The sequence below is a fragment of the Ochotona princeps genome, chromosome 23, assembly GCF_030435755.1.
Source record: "Ochotona princeps isolate mOchPri1 chromosome 23, mOchPri1.hap1, whole genome shotgun sequence".
Taxonomy (NCBI): Eukaryota; Metazoa; Chordata; class Mammalia; order Lagomorpha; family Ochotonidae; genus Ochotona; species Ochotona princeps.
Genome location: NC_080854.1, coordinates 12410234 through 12428330, shown reverse-complemented (window position 1 = coordinate 12428330; position 18097 = coordinate 12410234). Strand labels below are relative to the sequence as shown.

The 18097-nt window shown below is 45.2% G+C and overlaps 1 protein-coding gene across 1 annotated transcript; it reads right to left on the bottom strand.

Annotated features, from left to right (window-relative positions):
• Nucleotides 1-2954: 2954 nt before the first annotated feature.
• LOC101522788 (ubiquitin-ribosomal protein eS31 fusion protein-like) lies at nt 2955-3482 on the bottom strand. Its single transcript, XM_058680195.1, has one exon. The coding sequence runs from the start codon at nt 3480-3482 to the stop codon at nt 3018-3020; it is 465 nt and encodes a 154-aa protein (XP_058536178.1). The 3' UTR covers nt 2955-3017.
• Between the last annotated feature and the right edge of the window lie 14615 nt (nt 3483-18097).

Genomic DNA, 18097 nt, shown 5'->3' with positions numbered 1-18097 from the left:
ATGAAGGGGGCAGAGGGATGTCAGAGAACTGTGTTTACATAACACCTAAAAAAAAAACTGAAGAGAAAATAAAAGGCCCTATCAGAGCGTGTAGGTGGAGAGTGTGGGTGGGTCTCTGCTTGGTGCACTCTCACGTTATCTTGCAGGTTTGCTAGGGAACAACAGAGGTCACTGCTTAGGTCTTTCACTCTGTATGTTGCAGACCTCGAAAGAGATCATCTTGTTGGCTCCAGTTAGTTCTCAAAGATATGATGCAGGGTCATCGGCATGTGGTCACCTGACTGATTTCCCTACGTAGGGTAGGCGTTGAGCGAGTTTTACATAGGAACATGGTCTTGGCCTCTGCCCTTTGCAGAAACAGCACTTCTCTTTCTGATAGAGCCTCACAGGCCAGAGAAGGGCTGGAACTGCAGATAAGCTCTAGATGCCCTTCGTTCTATCTGCCTTGAGTCAACACAGTGCACAGCTTCCAACAGCCTGGGATCCCTGCTGCCACGGGCATGGACAACCCATGAGGGATGGAAGCATGAAATGAACAAGAAAAAGAAAAGGAATGTATCCTCGCAGAATCAAGAGAGATAAGATACATTATTTTCCTATTACTCCTCCAACAAACTACCACCAACTTAGTGCTTTAAAACTATGCATATTTATGACAGTCTTGTGGATTAGAAGTCCATCACCAGCTAAAATCAAGTTGTTCAGGGCGTGTGTATTGCCTAACAGATAAGATGCCTACCTTCCTTATCAGAGTGCCTGGGGTTCAAGTCCTGTCTCCTAGCTTCCTGTTTACATAGCCCTGGAAGCTTATAGCTCAAGCGATTGGGTTACTACTACTCATGTGGGAGATCTGGACTGAGTTTGTAGCGCCAGCTTTGACCCTGGCTTAATCCTGGCTGTTGTGGGCATTTGGCGAATACACCAACCAATAGGAAACCATTCTTTCTCTCTCTTGGTTTTTGTGTGTTCCTATGTATGTTACAAATAAATACAAAATTTAAAAATAATAAAACTAAAATGTAAGACTAAAATCAACATGCAGGTAGGGCTGCACTCTATTCTGGAGCCTCACCCTGGAGAACATGTGCTCTTACATTTTTCAGTTTCTGAATTGTCCCCACTATACCCTCATCTTTGAGCTAGTAATAGCGTGTCCTTCCAACCATAGCACAAGAGGTTCTGCAATCTTTAGGACTTACGTGATTTTGAATTGGGCTTCTAGATATTCTAGAATAACTTCCTTTTCTGGAGGGCTCCAGTCCAATCACATCTCCTCCCTTACATATGTAACAGACTCCCAGGTCTGGTGATTTGGACATGGCTGTTTTTGGGAGCCACTATTCTGCCTGCTACAGAAGACTTATTCGACCTGGAAGATACAAAGATAGTTTCTACACTGACTTAGCTGCAAGAGCTCTAGACAGAAAAGCCACATAAAACTGCTGTAGAGAGGGCACATGGGAAGACTGTAAAGCATACAAATACATGAATTATGCATTAATTTCAATTAGTCAATGGAAGACTCGTTCTGTAACCCTGCCTTTTTTTAAATTTTAACTCTGCCGTTTTAAATATATATATATTTATTTATTTTTATTGCAAAGTCATATATATATATGGAGAGGAAGATCTTCCATCCGATGATTCACTCCCCAAGTGACCACAATGGCAGGTGCTGTGCCAATCCGAAGCCAGAAACCAGGAACTTCCTCTAGGTCTCCCACATGGGTGCAGGACCCCAAGGCTTTGGGCCGTCCTGGACTGCTTTCCCAGGCCACAAGCAGGGAGCTGGATGGGAAGTGGAGCTGCCAGGATTAGAACCGGCACCCATATGGGATTCCGGCACATTCAAGGTGAGGACTTTAGCTGCTAAGCCGCGGTGCTGGGCCCTGTAACTCAGCCTTTTAAGTAAAATAATTAAATTAAAAAAAAAAAAGTCTTGGGTACTCAGCATGATGGCTTAGTGGCTAAATCCTTGCCTTGCAACTGCCAGGATCCCATATGGGTGCCAGTACGTATCCTGGCTGTTCCACTTCTTATACAGCTCTCTGCTTGTGGCCTGGGAAAGCAGTGAGGGATGGCTTAAAACCTTTGGACCCTATACCCAAATGGGGAGACCCAGAGGAGGCTACTGACTCTTGGCTTCAGATTGGGAGGATTTTTCTCTCTGTCTCTCCTTCTTTCTGTAAATCTGATCTGCCTTTCCAATATAAATAAATAAATATATATATACATAAATAAACACTTTTTTAAAGTATTTATTTCTATTGGAAAGGCAGATATATAGAGAGGAGGATAGACAGAGAGAAATGTCATCCTCTGATGATTCACTCCCCAGGAGGCAGCAACGGCTGCAACTGCGCTGATCCAAAGCCAGGAGCCAGGAGCTTTTTCCAGGTCTCCCACATGGGTGCAGGGTCGCAAGGCCTTGGGCTGTCTTCAACTGCTTTCTCAGACCACTAGCAGGGAGTTGGATGGAAAGCGGGCAGTCAGGACATGAACCATGGATGCTGGTGTTTGCAGGTAGGGGATTAGCCTGATATACCACTACACTGGCCCCATGAAAGAATATATTAGGGCCCAGCATTGTGGCACACAATGGGTTAAGCCACTGCTTGCAACACCTGTATAGTACATCAGAATGCTGGTTCAAGTCCTGTCTGTTGCACTTCCTATCCAGATCCCTGCTAATGCGAATGGGAAAGCAACTAAAGATGGCCCAACCACCCATGTGGGACACCCAGATGGAGTCCCAGGCTCATGGCTTTGGCCTGTACCAGTGCCAGTTGCTGAGGCCAATTGTGGACTGAAAGAGCAGGTTGAAGATCTCTGTCTCTCCCTCTCAATTTCTGCCTTTTATTTCCTCAGTAAAATTATGAAATGTGACCCTACCTTTTCCTTTTTGATCTTTTTTTCCCTTCCTTTATAAATACAATGCAATTTTAAAATCATGCTTGTTTTCTTTCTTTCTTTTTTGTTTTTTGCTGGTCAGCGTCTTTTATTGATTCCTCGTACAGTTACTTGTCTTCAGGCTTGTTGAAGCAGTAGGTCAGACAGCACTTGCCGCAGTAATGCCTGTCGAAGTGGCCTGCCATGAACAGGGCACAGCACTTGTCAGAGGGGCGCTCGCGACGCAGGTGGTTGGTTTTACCGTTCTCGTCCACCTTGTAGTACTTGAGGACAGCCAGCTTAACCTTCTTCCTCTTGTGCTTGTTCTTCTTGGGAGTGGTGTACGACTTCTTCCTTTTCTTGGCACCACCATGGAGTCTCAGCACCAGATGCAGAGTGGACTCCTTCTGAAGGTTGTAGTCAGATAAACTTCGGCCATCTTCCAGCTGCTTGTCAGCAAAGGTCAGTCTTTGCTGATCCGGAGGAATGCCTTCCTTTTCCTGGATTTTGGCTTTTACATGTTCTATCGTATCTGAGGGCTCAATCTCGAGGGTGATGGTCTTGCCTGTAAGAGTCTTGACGAAGATCTGCATCATAGTGGCGGCCCCACTGCAGATGGCGGATGGAAAAGCAAAATCATGTATTGTTTGACCTCCATAAGAACATTAAAAAAAATTTATTTGTTGGGCCTAGCACAATGGCTCAATTGCTAAATCCTCATCTCCCAAGCTGCCAGGATCCCATATGGGTGCTGGTTCGTATCCTGGCTATTCCACTTCCCTTTCTACTTATGGTCTGGGAAAGCAGTATAGCATGGTCCAGATCTTGGGCACCCTGTACCCACATGGGAGATCCGCAAGACACTCTTGGCTTCTGCCTTCAGATCAGCTCAGTTCCAGCCATTGTGCCCATCTGGGGAGTGAACCAGCAGATGGAAGATCCTTTTCTCTGTCTCTCCTCCTCTCCATAAATACGATCTGCCTTTCCAATAAAAATAAGTATCTCTAAATGTTTTAAACTTATGTATTTGAAAGGCAGAGTTACACACAGAGAGAAAGATCTTCCATCTACTGGTTCACTACTCAAATGACTGCAGTGGTTGGAGCTGGGCCAGTCAGAAGGTGGGTATCCCAACGTGGGTATAGGGTCCAAGGATTTGGGACATTTTCTGCTGCTTTCCCAGCTGTATGAACAGGGAGCTAGATTGGGAGTGGAGCAGACCAGTGCCTGTACGGGATTCTGGTGCTGCAGTTGGCGGCTTTACTTACTGGGTCTCCAGAAAGACACATTTTATAACCACACTCAGGATGTGGCTGAAGCCAGCCAATAGTGTGTATAAGTTAAAAATAGTTAGGCTAAGTGTCTCATGAATGTTTATAAGATGAGTTTTAGGGCCCGGCGCGGCAGCCTAGTGGCTAAAGTCCTTACCTTGCATGAGTTAGGATCCCATATGGGCTCCGGATCATGTTCTGGCTGCTCCCCTTCCTTTCATTCAGCTCCTTGTTCATGGCCTGAAAAAGCAGTTGAGGATGGCCCAGGGGCTTGGGACCCTGCACCCGCGAGGGAGACCCAGAAGAAGCTCCTGGCTCCTGGCTTCGGATCACCTTAGCTCTGGCTGTTGCAGCCGCTTGGGGAGTAAACCAGCAGATGGAAGCCCTTTTTCTCTGTCTTCCCTTCTCTCTGTAAAGCTGATTTTCCAATAAAACTAAATAAATCGTTTTTAAAAAAAGATTAGTTATAACTTGATTACTTACATTCACATAGCTTAAAAGTATGGATTCTCCTGGTGGGATAACATTTTCAGCTATTAAAATAACATGCAGAGGGGCTGATGCAGTGGTGTACAGGCTAATCCTCCTACTGCGGCACCAGGATCCCTGATAGGTGTCGGTTTGTGTCCTGGCGGCTCCACTTCTGATCCAGCTCCCTGCTTACGGCCTGAGAAAGCAGTGGGCGAGGGCTCAAGGGCCTGAGTCCTGCATCCACGTGGGTGAGCCAGGTGAATCTCCTGGTTTCCGGCTTCTTCCTGTCCTAGCACTGGTCATGGTAGCCATCTGGGGAGTGAACCAGTGGATGACTATCTCTCCTTGTCCCTACTTCTCCGTATAATTCTCTCAAGTACAATAAATGTTTTGTTAAAAATGATACTTCCAAAGTTAATATGCTATCGGAAAATTAGATCATATTTAGTGGAACTGGAGGACAATTATTTAAACATGTATGTCTACTATCCCTTTAAAAAATAGATTGATATATTTGAAAAGCAGAGTGAGAGAGAGAGAAAGAAAGAGGCAGAGAGAGAAGTCTTCCGTCTGCTGGCTCATTCCCCAAACTCTGGCATCAGACCAAGTTGGGTTAGGGTGAAGCCAGGACCCTGAAATTCAACCCAGCTCTCCCACAAGTAGCAAGAGTCTCATCACTTGGCCATGATCTACTGCCTTCCAGGGTGCACATCGGCAGCAGGCTGGAAATCGAAGCAGAACAAGGACTTGAATTTAGGTACTACACCACGGATGTGGGCATTCCAAGAGTGTCAGGACCATTGCACAGATCCTCCACCCCTGCATGGTTTATAACAATAACAAAACATAGTACCAGCCCATCCTTACCAGTAAATGAAAGTAATCCTCACCAGGGATTAAAAAAAATATATATGATACAGCCATGCAATGGAATGCTAGGCAGTCATTTTTAAAAGGAGCAGACAAATATATCTGAATGTTGAGATATCTGGATATAATGTCTTTTATTTTTTTTAAGATTTATTTATTTTTTATTACAAAGTCAGATATATATAGAGGAAGAGAGACACAGAGGAAGATGATTCACTCCCCAAGTGACCGCAACGGCTGGTGCTGTGCTGATGCGAAGCCGGGAACCAGGAACCTCTTCCAGGTCTCCCACATGGGTGCAGGGTCCCAAAGACTTGGGCCGTCCTCGACTGCTTTCTCAGGCCACAAGCAGGGAGCTGGATGGGAAGTGGAGCTGCCGGGATTTGAACTGGCACCCATATGGGATCCCGGCACATGCAAGGCGAGGACCTTAACCGCTATGCTATAGCACCGGGCCCATTTTTGTTTTTCTTAAATATAAAACAGCAAGTGAGGAGCCAGGGAAGGTGTTGCTATGGATTGAAGGAGATAATTTAACCTCCTGAACATCTTTTGGATGTTGCATCTCAGAAGGTCAAAAATGCAGTAAGGTGGATACAACTATGTAAAAAGGCCAAACCACGAGGGGAAACAAAATCAGACCAGCTATGTCAAGTCCTGGGGACCTCCGTCAATTGTTGTTACTGCTGTGACAATCACAAGCAGTACACACTAGAGTCCCCATGGGCAGAGGACCCTTGGCCCTGAGCACAACTTCTGTTCCATGTGCATGACTCCAAGCCAAAAGGGATTTTTAAAAGATGAATTAATGACTAATTAAGTTATTTGAAAGCTATCAGGGAGAGACAGAGAAAGGAAGAGGAAGAGATCTTTATTCCTGGTTCTCTCTACAAACAACCATAATGGCCTGGGATGAACCAGGCCAAAGCCAGGAGCCAGGTGTTGTGGGCTGTGGAGCTGATTTACACTCCTTGAGCTGATCACTCAGGAATCAGGCCTAAGGCAGTAGCACCTAGCCTTTGCAGATTCATTGGCGTCCTATTGTCCTGTTGATGGGCTTGGGGGAAAGAGGAGATAATATGGTAATAAAGAGGCTTGTGGAGGACGGCTCGAGAGAGACGGCTCCCAGCACTTGTAACACCATCATGGTCTCTGTGTGTCGGTGCTTTTCGCTCGGACATTCGCCGTGCCTACTACGCCGGCTCAGTTAGCCGCGACAGCCAGGAACACTAGATTGGTCTCCCATGTGGGTGATTGGAACTCAAGCCCTTGAACCATCTTTCACTGCTGTTCCAAGTACATTAGCAGGAAGCTGGAGCGGAAGCAAAGCAGGGTCTGGCGTGGAAGCTTAGTGACTAAATCCTTGCCTTGCATCTTCCAGGGTACCATCTGGGCACCAGTTCATGTCTTGGCTGTACTACTCCCCTTCCAGCTCCCTGCCTGTGGCCTAGAAAAGCAGTTGAGGACAGCCAGAACCTTGGGATCCTGTACCTGAGTAGAAGACCTGGAGGAAACCCCTGGCTCCTGGCTTCAGATTGGCTTAGCTATGGCCACTGTGGCCACTTTGGGGAGAACCAGTGGACAGACGATCTTTCTCTGTCTCTCCTTTTCTCTGCCTTTCCAATCAATCAATAAATCAATAAGGAAAAGCAGCTTATACCTGAAGTGGCACTCTGATAGGGGATATCCTTGTCGCAAGCTGTGGTTTAACCCACTGCCAGCCCCTGATTTTCCGCCTTTTGTTACAAAGGAGGAATGAGGTAGGGGAACAACTAAGACTGACAACCCCAAATCCACAAGGTCACAACCAAGGTCTCGGCAGGCAGGCTTCACTATAAAACCCAACACCCAACAACAACCAGACTGAAGGCACTGAATCACTAAATAGCACTGTCTTTTTTTTTTCAAAGAGCTTGCTGATGGAAAGTGTTTCATTGATGGAAAATCATCGGGCTGCTTCAGTTCTGTTCCTGTTGTGTTTTTCATTGGCCTGCGCTATTGGCTTTGTGGCAAGGGTTACAGAAAACATAAATAAAGTCATCTCATGACACACAACCTCTTCAGACTTAGAAAAGAAGAGTTGGTCCAAATGCCACATAAACAAAACCAGTTTTTCTGGGACAAAGGAAAATGAGTGATTTCAGTTGGTGGCAATTTTTAGTTCCATTCAAACACATACACAAATAATTCTTTCAAAAAAAATTCTATTCAGCACTTGGGTACAAGTACGTGGTGTACCCAGGAAGTTCAGAGGTCGATTTTCATTATTAATACCCTTGTTTTCCTTGCTCACACATTGCCAAATAAAACAACAAATCAAGTGCAAGTTACGGCAGTAAAATGACCAGGAGCCCAAGCAGCCTAGATAAAAAAGGCCTGCTCAGCATTTCCGTTTCCTTTCAGGGCGGGTGGGGCGGGGCGACATCTCCACTCTCCAGGGCAGAGCCTTGCAGGAGAGTCCACAGTGTGCCATCCTGACCACCGTCCCATGGCACGGCAACAGAACGTTCCACGCTGCGTGGAATATGATGGAAACTGAGGCAAGCATTCCTGAGAAGGTCGGGCAGGGGGGTACCTGCTCAGGATGCAAAACAGAGTGAGACTGGAGGCAGGGGTGCTGCTGTCTCCGGGGCTGGCAAGGCGACCCGTGTGTGCAGTGTGGTTTTGTGTGGCTTCCTCTGGGGTGTTTTTGCACACGGAGTCCTTGCTTCTCTCTGCACCGTCCCCATCAGTCCCCAGATGGTAGACAGGAGCCAGGATGCTTTAGTCCCTGAGGTATGCAGTTTTCAGTTCAAGTGGCCAAAGGAATGTCCCAACCAGCCCTTTCCACCAATGAGGCAAGCTAAGGGATTCTTTCTATTTTTTGGAACTTCACTGAGCTGTGGAAGGAAGAAATGAATATGGTTTCCTCCCCTACGTCCTCCGTCCTCCTGCTTTTTCCTTTTTTTTTTTTTTTAACCTGAAATAGGAGCAGGATTGTAACTGCCACAAGCTGACTAAATACATACATACATATTGTAATAGTATCAAAGCCTTGAAAATCCTTGGAACACGAGTGTGAATTATGTTTGTACTGGGACCTTTACATTTATGGAGGGATGGCATACGTGTGAGGTACGTGTGCCGGTGCCAGGCATTTGCCCGGTGGCTGCACATCTGAGGAGGGTGAGACGAGCCAATCCTTCTCCCCATGGTCTGGAATAACTTGAGGTGGCACAGAAATTCAGTTCAGCAGTTTGAAATGTGAAAGATCAGAAGGAGGCCCGCAGCCAGCCCAAGAATGCTTTTGACATTCAAACCACGCACTCTAGCCCGCCTGACTACCCGACACGTAATTCCACTCCAGGCCTCAAAACCCTGTGAAGGATTTGGTTTCTTGGAGAGAAGCCTAAGACACAGTTGCAGGAAATTCAACAGAGGCCGCTGAATTTAAAATATAGAGGGTTGGGTGCTTGGCCTGCTGGCTAAAGCACTGATGAGGACTCCCACGAGTGATAGGGGAATCCCTGGGGTCAATACCCAGCCCTCCTGACCGCCTCTTGTTGTTCATGCAGATCTAGGGAAACTACAGGGATGGTTCCGGTCACTGGATTCTTACCAACCACCAGGAGATCGGGGTTGAGGTCCTGACTCTCCTCGCATCAGCCCTGGTCCAGGTGCCTGGGGAGGGAACTGGTGGATGGGAGTTCTTTCTTGCTATCTGTATCCTTCTCTAAAGCTCAAACAGTTACAAGAACCAAAGATACAGAGAGGGATGATGTGCCTTTAAAAACTTCACTTCTATCATATTTCTACAAGGGTGACTTACCTGGTCATTGGATTCCCTGTCAACAAGGTTACAGAGATGGATCTCTAATAAGGGTATTTGACCTGAGCATAAAGAATAGGATTGCAACCCAGGATACAAGCCCACCCAGTCTACGGCAGCCTCTGATAGCATGTCCAGGGAACAAAGGTAAGGTTGGGAGCTTGATTAGGACAGAGGGATCCATATAAGCTGCAGAGGGGGCTGGAAAGCTCTAATGAGCTATGCAAAGCTGGTCTTAGGTCCAGTTGGCTGTTCCATCAACATTAGGAGAGAAAAAAAGAATAACCCATCAGTCTCAATATCAGGCGGGCTGTTTTACTGGAAGGACCCAGCAAGACAGTTCCCGGAACAAGCATTTGTGCTCTGTGTCTTCTCTTCCCCCTTGGCCTCCTGGCTCTATTTTAGATGGCTATGACAAGAACGCTTTTATTTGTCGGTTCAATTTGTACAGTTCCCATGTTGAAATATTTTAAAAATAAATCTATGGATCAGTTCACTGGAATGTTCACTGGGTGCTCTTTGGCACTTGGGGAATATTCGCTGCTAAAAAGGCTGATGTGTCTGTTGATTCTTAGGAAATTTCAATGTGACTGTGAAGGTCACCGACATCAATAGAAAAATGACAGGAGTTCTTTTCTGCCTGTGGTGGATCAGTAGAGTCATCTTTCATGCTGGAAATATCTCCAGCTATTATTGTTTCAAGCTATAATTTTTGAAAGTGAAAAACATAGCCTGTCCAAATATTGAAGTGCATGTGTGTCAAATATTTATGTACCTTATTCCTTGAGGAGCCATCAAGATGGTTAAACTGGTTAACAGAAGAATTCAAGAGACTGAGTATATACATATGCTTCATGAAAGAAGAGTGGGTTAAGCCACTTACTGTAGCACTGGTACACACATGGGTGCTGATTTGAGTCCTCGCTGCTTCATTTCTAACCCAGCTTTTTGCTGAATATGCCAGGAAGAGCAGCAGATGATGGTCAGGTACTTGGGGCCCTGCCACCCAAGTAGGACACTCAGAGTTCCCAGGCTCCTGGATTCAGCCCGGTCCAACCAGCCCGTTGTAGCCATTGCAGAACAGTGTGGGGGAGGGTGAACCAGTGGATAGATGATCAAGTTTTCTCGCTCTCTCCCGCTGCACCTCTTTTTCTGTGGCCTTTCAAATAAACAGAATATATCTTAAAGAGAAAAGAAAATCCCTCTCTCTTTCTCATCTTCCGTGACCACATTTCAAATAAATAAAACTTTACAAATTAGAAAAAAATCTATTACTAAATAGCTTTAAACAAACAAACAAACCAACAAACAAAACCCTGATGGGGGGTGCCCAGCAAGATAACCTAGTGGCTAAAGTTCTGTCCTTGCATGTGTCCGGATCCCATATCGGCCCTGGTTCTAATCCTGGCGGCCCTACTTCCCATCCAGCTCCCTGCTTGTGGCCTAGGAAAGCAATGGAGGACGGCCCAAGGCCTTGGGACCCTGCACCCACATGGGAGACCTGGAAGAGGCTCCTGGCTTCAGATCAGCTCAGTTCTGGTAGTTGCAGCCACTTAGGGAATGAATCAAAGGATGGAAGATCTTCCTCTCTGTCTTTCCTCCTCTCTGTATATCTGACTTCCTAATAAAAATAAATAAATCTTTTACAAAAAACTTGATGGGAAGGTAAAATGGCACTGTCCTTTAGAAGATTGTTTGGCAGATTGTTACAAAATCAAACATAATCTTTTCTGTTTTTTTTTCAGTGATCAACACAAAAATTATTATTTTTAAAAGATTTACTTATTTTTATTAGAAAGGCAGATTTACAGAGACAAGGAGAAAGACAGAAATATCCTCCACCTGTTGGTTCACTCCCCAAGCGGCCACAACGGCCAGAGCTGAGCTGATCTGAAGCCAGGAACTTCTGCCGGGTCTCCCACATTGGTGCAGGGTCCCAAGGCTTTGGGCCATCCTTGACTGCTTTCCCAGGCCACAAACAGGGAGCTGGATGGGAAGTGTAGCAGCCAGGACACAAATGGGATTCCATATGGGATCCTGTCATCTGCAAGGTGACAATTTAGCCACTGAGCCATCGCGGCTGGGCCCAAAGCAAGAATTATTAAAGGTGGAAGCCTCCTACTGCAGCAAAGGTGGTGGTCGTGGTGGAGATGGTAGTGCGTTTTCAAGAGAGAAAGACCTAACTAAATATACTCTTATCATAAAATCCAATAATCATGCTCCTAGGTATTTCCCAAATGAGTTGAAACTTAATATCTATACAACACCTACACATAAAAACGTATAGAAACTTTATTTATAATGTGTCAGTGGTTAAAGGCAGCTAAGATATTGCTTCATAGTTGGATGAATTAATAAGTTGTGATATAGTCATACAATGAAGTACTGTTCAGCATTAAATGAACTGTCAATGAAGACAGGCATTTGGTGCAGTGGTGAACAGGTTGCTTGTGGGGAGGGAGGAAGTACTGTGGCACAGCAGACTAAGCCACTTTCCACGACATCCCAGATGGATGCTGGCTCAAATTCTGGCTGTTCATCAGCTGGCAGAAGCTGGCACTGGGGGTTAATTCTGTCAAGTTAAACTGCAGAACCACCTGGAGAGTATACAATCTGGGAGTGCAAGTGGCCTAGAAGGGAAATAGTGGGCTCCTCCCTCTTGGGTTACCACTCCCACTGGAGGGCACGAAAACCAGGACAGGGGCAGGGGTAGTTATACAGAAAGCAGCATGTGTGTGGGCTGGATAATGGAGCTGGTTAGGTTCAACTAGGCCTCAATGTCCATTGACATGTATGGAAGCTGAATGGGATGTGGGACAGACTGGACTAGTCTGCTGCACATACTGGCAAGCAAGGGAACCAGGGTAGGGGGCAGGGCCTGGTGGGGGTTATTGTGGGTCGCTTGGACTAGGCTGCAGCTCCCACTGGTTTATGTGAGGGCTGAGTGTGTGCTGGGCAGGATCAGGCTGGACTGCAACACTCATTACTTCCACTGGAAGACAGCACTGGAAACAGAACCGACTCAGCAATTGCAACCACCAGCTGATTGGGGCGATGGTTTGTACTGGGCCCTGTTCTTGCAAGTACACACAAGAACCTGGTCTGGGCTCACCTCAGACAAAGTTTCTTTAGGGATCCCTGCATTGAACTGCCGGACCCAGAACCCTAACCATGAAAAGACAGAGGACAGAACAAATCAATTGTTCCAGCCATATGTTGGCAGTGAAAAACAGGGCAAATGGAGACTCTAAGATGGACTATGTCAGAGGATTCTTCAGTGACCTCATCATGCTTGGAATGGCGAGATTGGCAGCAATTCATAACTGTTGAACTATCAAAACCACTTGAGCAAGACCCTCAGAGTACGCCCCACATCAGGGACCTGAGGTGGGTGGGAGACTGGGTGGGGCTTCTCCTTTTACCTCCCTCTTTACCCCAGATAAAGGAAAAAAAATAATAGTCTTACCCACTTTCCGGTAGCCCTTTAAACTTTGTGCCCCAATTGACTATGTGAAGATTGTCAAAAATAAAGAAAAGAAAAAAAGAAAAAATAAATCCTGGCTCTTCCATTTCCAATTCAGCCCCTGCTAAGGTCCCTGGGAAAGCAATGGAAGATGCTTCAAGTTCTTGGGCACTGCACTCACATGGGAGATCTGGAGAAGGAAGCTTCTTGCTCCTGGCTTCATACACACCCACTTCCAGACATTGTGAACATCTGGGATATTTGGGGAGTGAACTAATAAGTGGAAGATTCTCTCTTTCTTCCTCTTTTTCAAACAAGTAAAGACATTTTTTTAAAAAAATTAATAAAAGAGGGACACCTACATGCCATAAGAGACTGTGGTTATCCACGCTTCTGATCCAGCTTCCTGCTAACATGATTTCAAATACTTGTGTCCCTGTCACCCACATAGAAGACCCGGATTGAGTTCCTGGCTCCTGGTTTTCACCTGGTACAGCACTGGCTGTTTGAAGATGTTGGAGAGCAAACCAGTGCAAAGGAGATCTCTCCCTCTCTGCTTTTCTAATAAATAATACAAATTAGACACAGATACGGGTATAGTCCCAGTATATATAGGGCTAGAGATGAATTTTCAAGCCACAGATAACCATGCAGGGATCTTACTGACATATAGCTAAGTAAAAGAAGCCAGTCTGAAGGGCTGCATATTATTTTTTTTTTAGCTACATGACATCTAGGAAAAGGCATAATTGCACTGACAATAGAAAGAGCAGTAACTGTCAGGAGCTGCGGGGAGAGCTGAATAGGCAAAGGGAATTTTTAGGGCAGTGAACTGATTCCATATGATGCTGTAATGATGCCTTTGTTAAAAACCCATTTAAATGCTCACTACTGAAAATGAAACCTGGTATAAACTAATGCTTTAGTTATCACCGTTGGTTTGTTGATTACAGTATCACAGTAATGCAAGATGTCAATAAGCATGGAAATTGGGATGGGGTGGTAAAAGAGGAGATAGGGGAACTGTATGTACTGTTCACCCCATTTATCGCTAACCTAAAGCTTCTAAGCAGTAAAGTCTATTAATTTTTAATAAAACTGTTCAACGACCTGTGGGTTAATAATAACCTTTGGTATTCCCCTATTTAACAGAATTTTTCCTATGTGTACTCTGAAAAGAATCATTTGCCATTTGTCATTCTTAACACAACCTCATGTGTAACTTAGTAGAGTGTACCTGACGAACAATAAATACTAAGTTGGACAAATATGCATTTTCTGGAGAATTATATGTAAGCTTGGTATAGAATGCCAGTAAGACATCAAAAGGTCAGGCATTCAGCCCTATTTATTTGCTTTACACATGTCAAATATTCTTTCTTAACATCAGAAGTTCTATTTGCTACATTGAATGCTTTTTTTCATACTTTTCACACATCTTGCAAGTAAAATTCCAAATATTGGGTTGACTATATTTATCAGTCAGGATCCAGTTAGGAGATAGAAGGCATATCAATTATTTTTAGAGTATTTAATATAAAGAAGCAGAAAGGCAAACAAACAAAAAAAATTCCAAAAGCAAAACACAGTAAGATATCCTAGCAGAGGTCACTTCAGAAAGTGATCATCACCCTTGGTGTGGAGGAACAAAGGGAAAAGGCTGGGTGACTACTGCTTGGAGCCTGGCACAGATGTTGGGTGCAGCAGCCCACACACCTCCATGCCATGCTGGAGGACCCGGGTTTGAGTCAACGTGCCGCTCCAGATTCCGGCTTCTTGCTAATATGTTCCCTGGAGGCAGCAGGTGAGGACGCAACTTCAGTTCCTGCCACCCACGTAGGAGACCTAGATGGAGTTCTGCCTCCCAGACATTTCAGGAGTAAACCAGCTCTGTGTTTGTGTGTGTGTGTGTGTGTGTGTGTGTGTGTGTGTGTGTGTGTGTAAAAAGAAGGAGGAGGAGGACAAAGAACTATTGAACATGGGGAGATGGTCGCTTGTCTGACCCTCAGGACCTCTGAAAGAGGAGGAGGAGTCAGACTTCTGAAGAGGGGATGTGGCTGGATGGTGCTGCTTTCACTGCAGAATGAATGGAAGTCAGTTTAGGGAGTGTGAATAACCTGCAGGCTAGAATCACCAATCACTGCTACCGGAAGGGAAGGGACTGCCACTGCTGGAGCTCTTTCCAAGATAACCCAACCAGAAGCCAATGGGGAGCAAGTACCTTGTTCCCTGGCGCCCCCTGTTGGCAGGAGGTATCAGGGAACTAGCTGGCCATTGAGAATGGTGATGTATATTATAAAGAGTGAATAGAAGAAGGGCGAGTTGGAAACTGAGAAAATAATAACTTAACAACCAGCACCACGCTCTGGCTAGAATACTAGTAAGGACTAGGCCTATAGTTGTGGGAAAACATGGGCTTTGGAGTCAGGCAGACCCATTTCTGCATCTTGCTTTGATTGTCCATTAGTATATTTTTCTGAGCATACTCCAGATTGTATTTAATTAAGGTTCAGTTTCCTTATATGAAAATAGAGTCATGAATATCTAGCTCCCAGGGCTTTTGCATGTTTTAAATAAAATCGTGTACTGTTGTATGCATTGCTTGGCATGTTGGCATCACAACACTGCCCAGGCAGTGTTATTTCAGATCTTACGCTGTTAGCCACTAGACAACGACTTACAGTACATATAAGGAACTAACGAGGAAAAAAGGTAGCACAGTTTGAAGAAGAAGGAAAGGGAGTTGTGTATTATAGAATTGTGTATTATAGAGTTGTGATTATAGAAAGGTAACACAAGGAATCCCTTCAGTAATGGAGCTGTTCTGTAATTGATTATGGGGTGAATGTACTATAAAGCACCCCAAAACTGGTTGGAGGAGGTGCTATAGAACCCCAAAGCTAGGTCTACCTACCTGACACGCAGCATGTCAAGCACTGACACCAGGGTGGTAGGAAAAAGTAGGAGTTTACTGCAAAGCACAAAGCAAAGAGTCAGGTATCTACAGCTCAGTTCTTGTGCTCCTAATGCGATTAAAGGCAGTGAGTCCTGCTGTTCACAGATGGGGATGAGCTGTATGCCATCAGCTTCTGGGTGGGCCTCTGGTTGGCCTACAATGCCTCTGGCCTGCTTCTCACTAGGCAGTAATAGGGGCCAGTGAGTTTCCTTCAGAATGGCCAACATGGGTTCTAATCTGTCTGAAACTCAGGGTAGATGAGGTGTTACTTTGAGGACGTGAGGCTCTGCAAAGCTCTCAGGACTCAGGCTAGCAGTGAGAGGTTAACTATGTTAATTATAGGGGCAATTGCAATCTCTTACCCCTTGCATCTCTGCCTTAATGAGTTAATCTCTTTTTTGTAAAAGATTTATTATTATTGGAAAGCCGGAGAGACAGAGAGGAGGAGAGACAGAGAGGAAGATCTTCCATCTGATGATTCACTCCCCAAGTGAGCCACAACGGCCAGTGCTGCGCTGATCCGAAGCCGGGAACCAGGAACCTCTTCCAGGTCTCCCACACGGGTGCAGGGTCCCAAAGACTTGGGCCGTACTTGACTGCTTTCCCAGACCACAAGCAGGGAGCTGGATGGGAAGTGGAGCTGCCGGGATTAGAACTGGCGCCCATATGGGATCCTGGTGGGTTCAAGGTGAGGACTTTAGCTGCTAGGCCACGCCACCGGGCCCTTAATGAGTTAATCTTTACAAAGGAACTATAAGTTAAAGAAGAGGTGTTGGAGCTCGATAAAGTCTACAAATGCATTAGGTGTTGGGGCTTAGTTAGCTTCAAGTATATGAAGTTATACAGGTCGACATCACTTGTGTTAACACACACACATACACACAAATATAAGGGGGAATCTGAATATGATAGCTGCATTGTGTCAATGTCAGGATCCAGACTGTGACATGAAGCTGTAGTTCCAGAAAATGCTACCACTGGGGAAAACTGGGCAAAGGATACATGGGATCTCGCTACATTATTTCTCACAACTGTATACAAATCTACAACGATCTCAATACAATGGACATAACCCATTTCGTCATCAGTGCAGAGAAGGCTTTTTAGGATATACTTTATATTATCCAGGGAAAATGACTATTAACTAAGATAATACTCAAATCACAAAGACTTTACATTTACTTACCTTCATTCTACTTGAAACGCAAAGAGACATAGAGAAAGGTATCATGCATTTGCTGGACCACTGCCTAAATGCAAATGCCCACCACAGGCAAGGCTGTGCCCAGCCAGCATCATGAGCCAGGAACTCAGGATAGATCTCCTACATAGTTGGCAGGAATCCAAGTGCTTGAGCCCTCACCTGCTGCCCCCCAGGATTGGAACTGGGGCTGGAACCCAGAGACTCAGATATAGGAAGATGTGTTTTCTCTTACCCATAAAGCATATTTCTATAAATAAATAATTTGAGGTTTCCACCCCCATGCATGTAACTCTATGAACACAAGAAAATGTTGTGTTACTTTCAAATGATAAATTGGTTCCATCAAACTTAATGAATCTTCTCTTTGGAAAGGTTTGGGACACTATTTCCAAATGCAAATGCAAAGCTTAAAGCAACACAAATTGTTTAGTCTCTGTCCACTTTCCTCCACTTACTGAAAAGGAAATGCAACTGAAATGGATTCCAAATTACTCAGAGTTCTGTTGGCCCAACCTGTGCAGAGATTCCCTTCCAGTCTGCTTCAGCTAGTGTTTCAACATGATCTGCAAACTAAGCTTTAATCATCGTTTGGAATGTGGAGATGAAGTGACATCTCAAAGAACTCAGCTGGCTCCATAGATAAGATCCTTTGACAAAAGTACATGTTCAGAGATCTTGCCAAAAAGCTGAAGTAATAAATGCGATCTAGCTGCTTTCCTGCAGAGCTTATCTTCTGTTTCTGCCGGCCTGCTCTTGGTGCAAGCTGGGGGCCAAGTATTTGGTCCTGTTGTGGGATTGTCCCTGAAACCTTCAGCTGTCCATTCTCCAAGACTCTCCCATGCCCAGAGTAGATTTCTCTGCCTTTGTGTATCAGGCTCACAGGATGGTCGAGGAGCTCCATAACAGCAAAGGTTGGGTTCTTACAATCAAATGAAACCAGAGAATTGTCCTGAGATGACAGGACCCTAATGGGCCAGATACTGCTGATGCCTCTGTCTTTTTTCTGTATGGAAACATCGCTTCCCACTCTTAAAACCGCTCTATCAGAAGCCAGGGGATGAGACAAAGAGACATAAACCTTTGGTTTGGTAGTTTCATTGTCTACTCCCAAATCATTTGGGAGCCAGCTGCTAATTTGTGATAAATCATGCTCCATGAGGTCACA

Bases quoted from the DNA above. Each gene is read 5' to 3' on its own strand.
- LOC101522788 (XM_058680195.1), bottom strand. From the start codon at position 3,482: ATGCAGATCTTCGTCAAGACTCTTACAGGCAAGACCATCACCCTCGAG.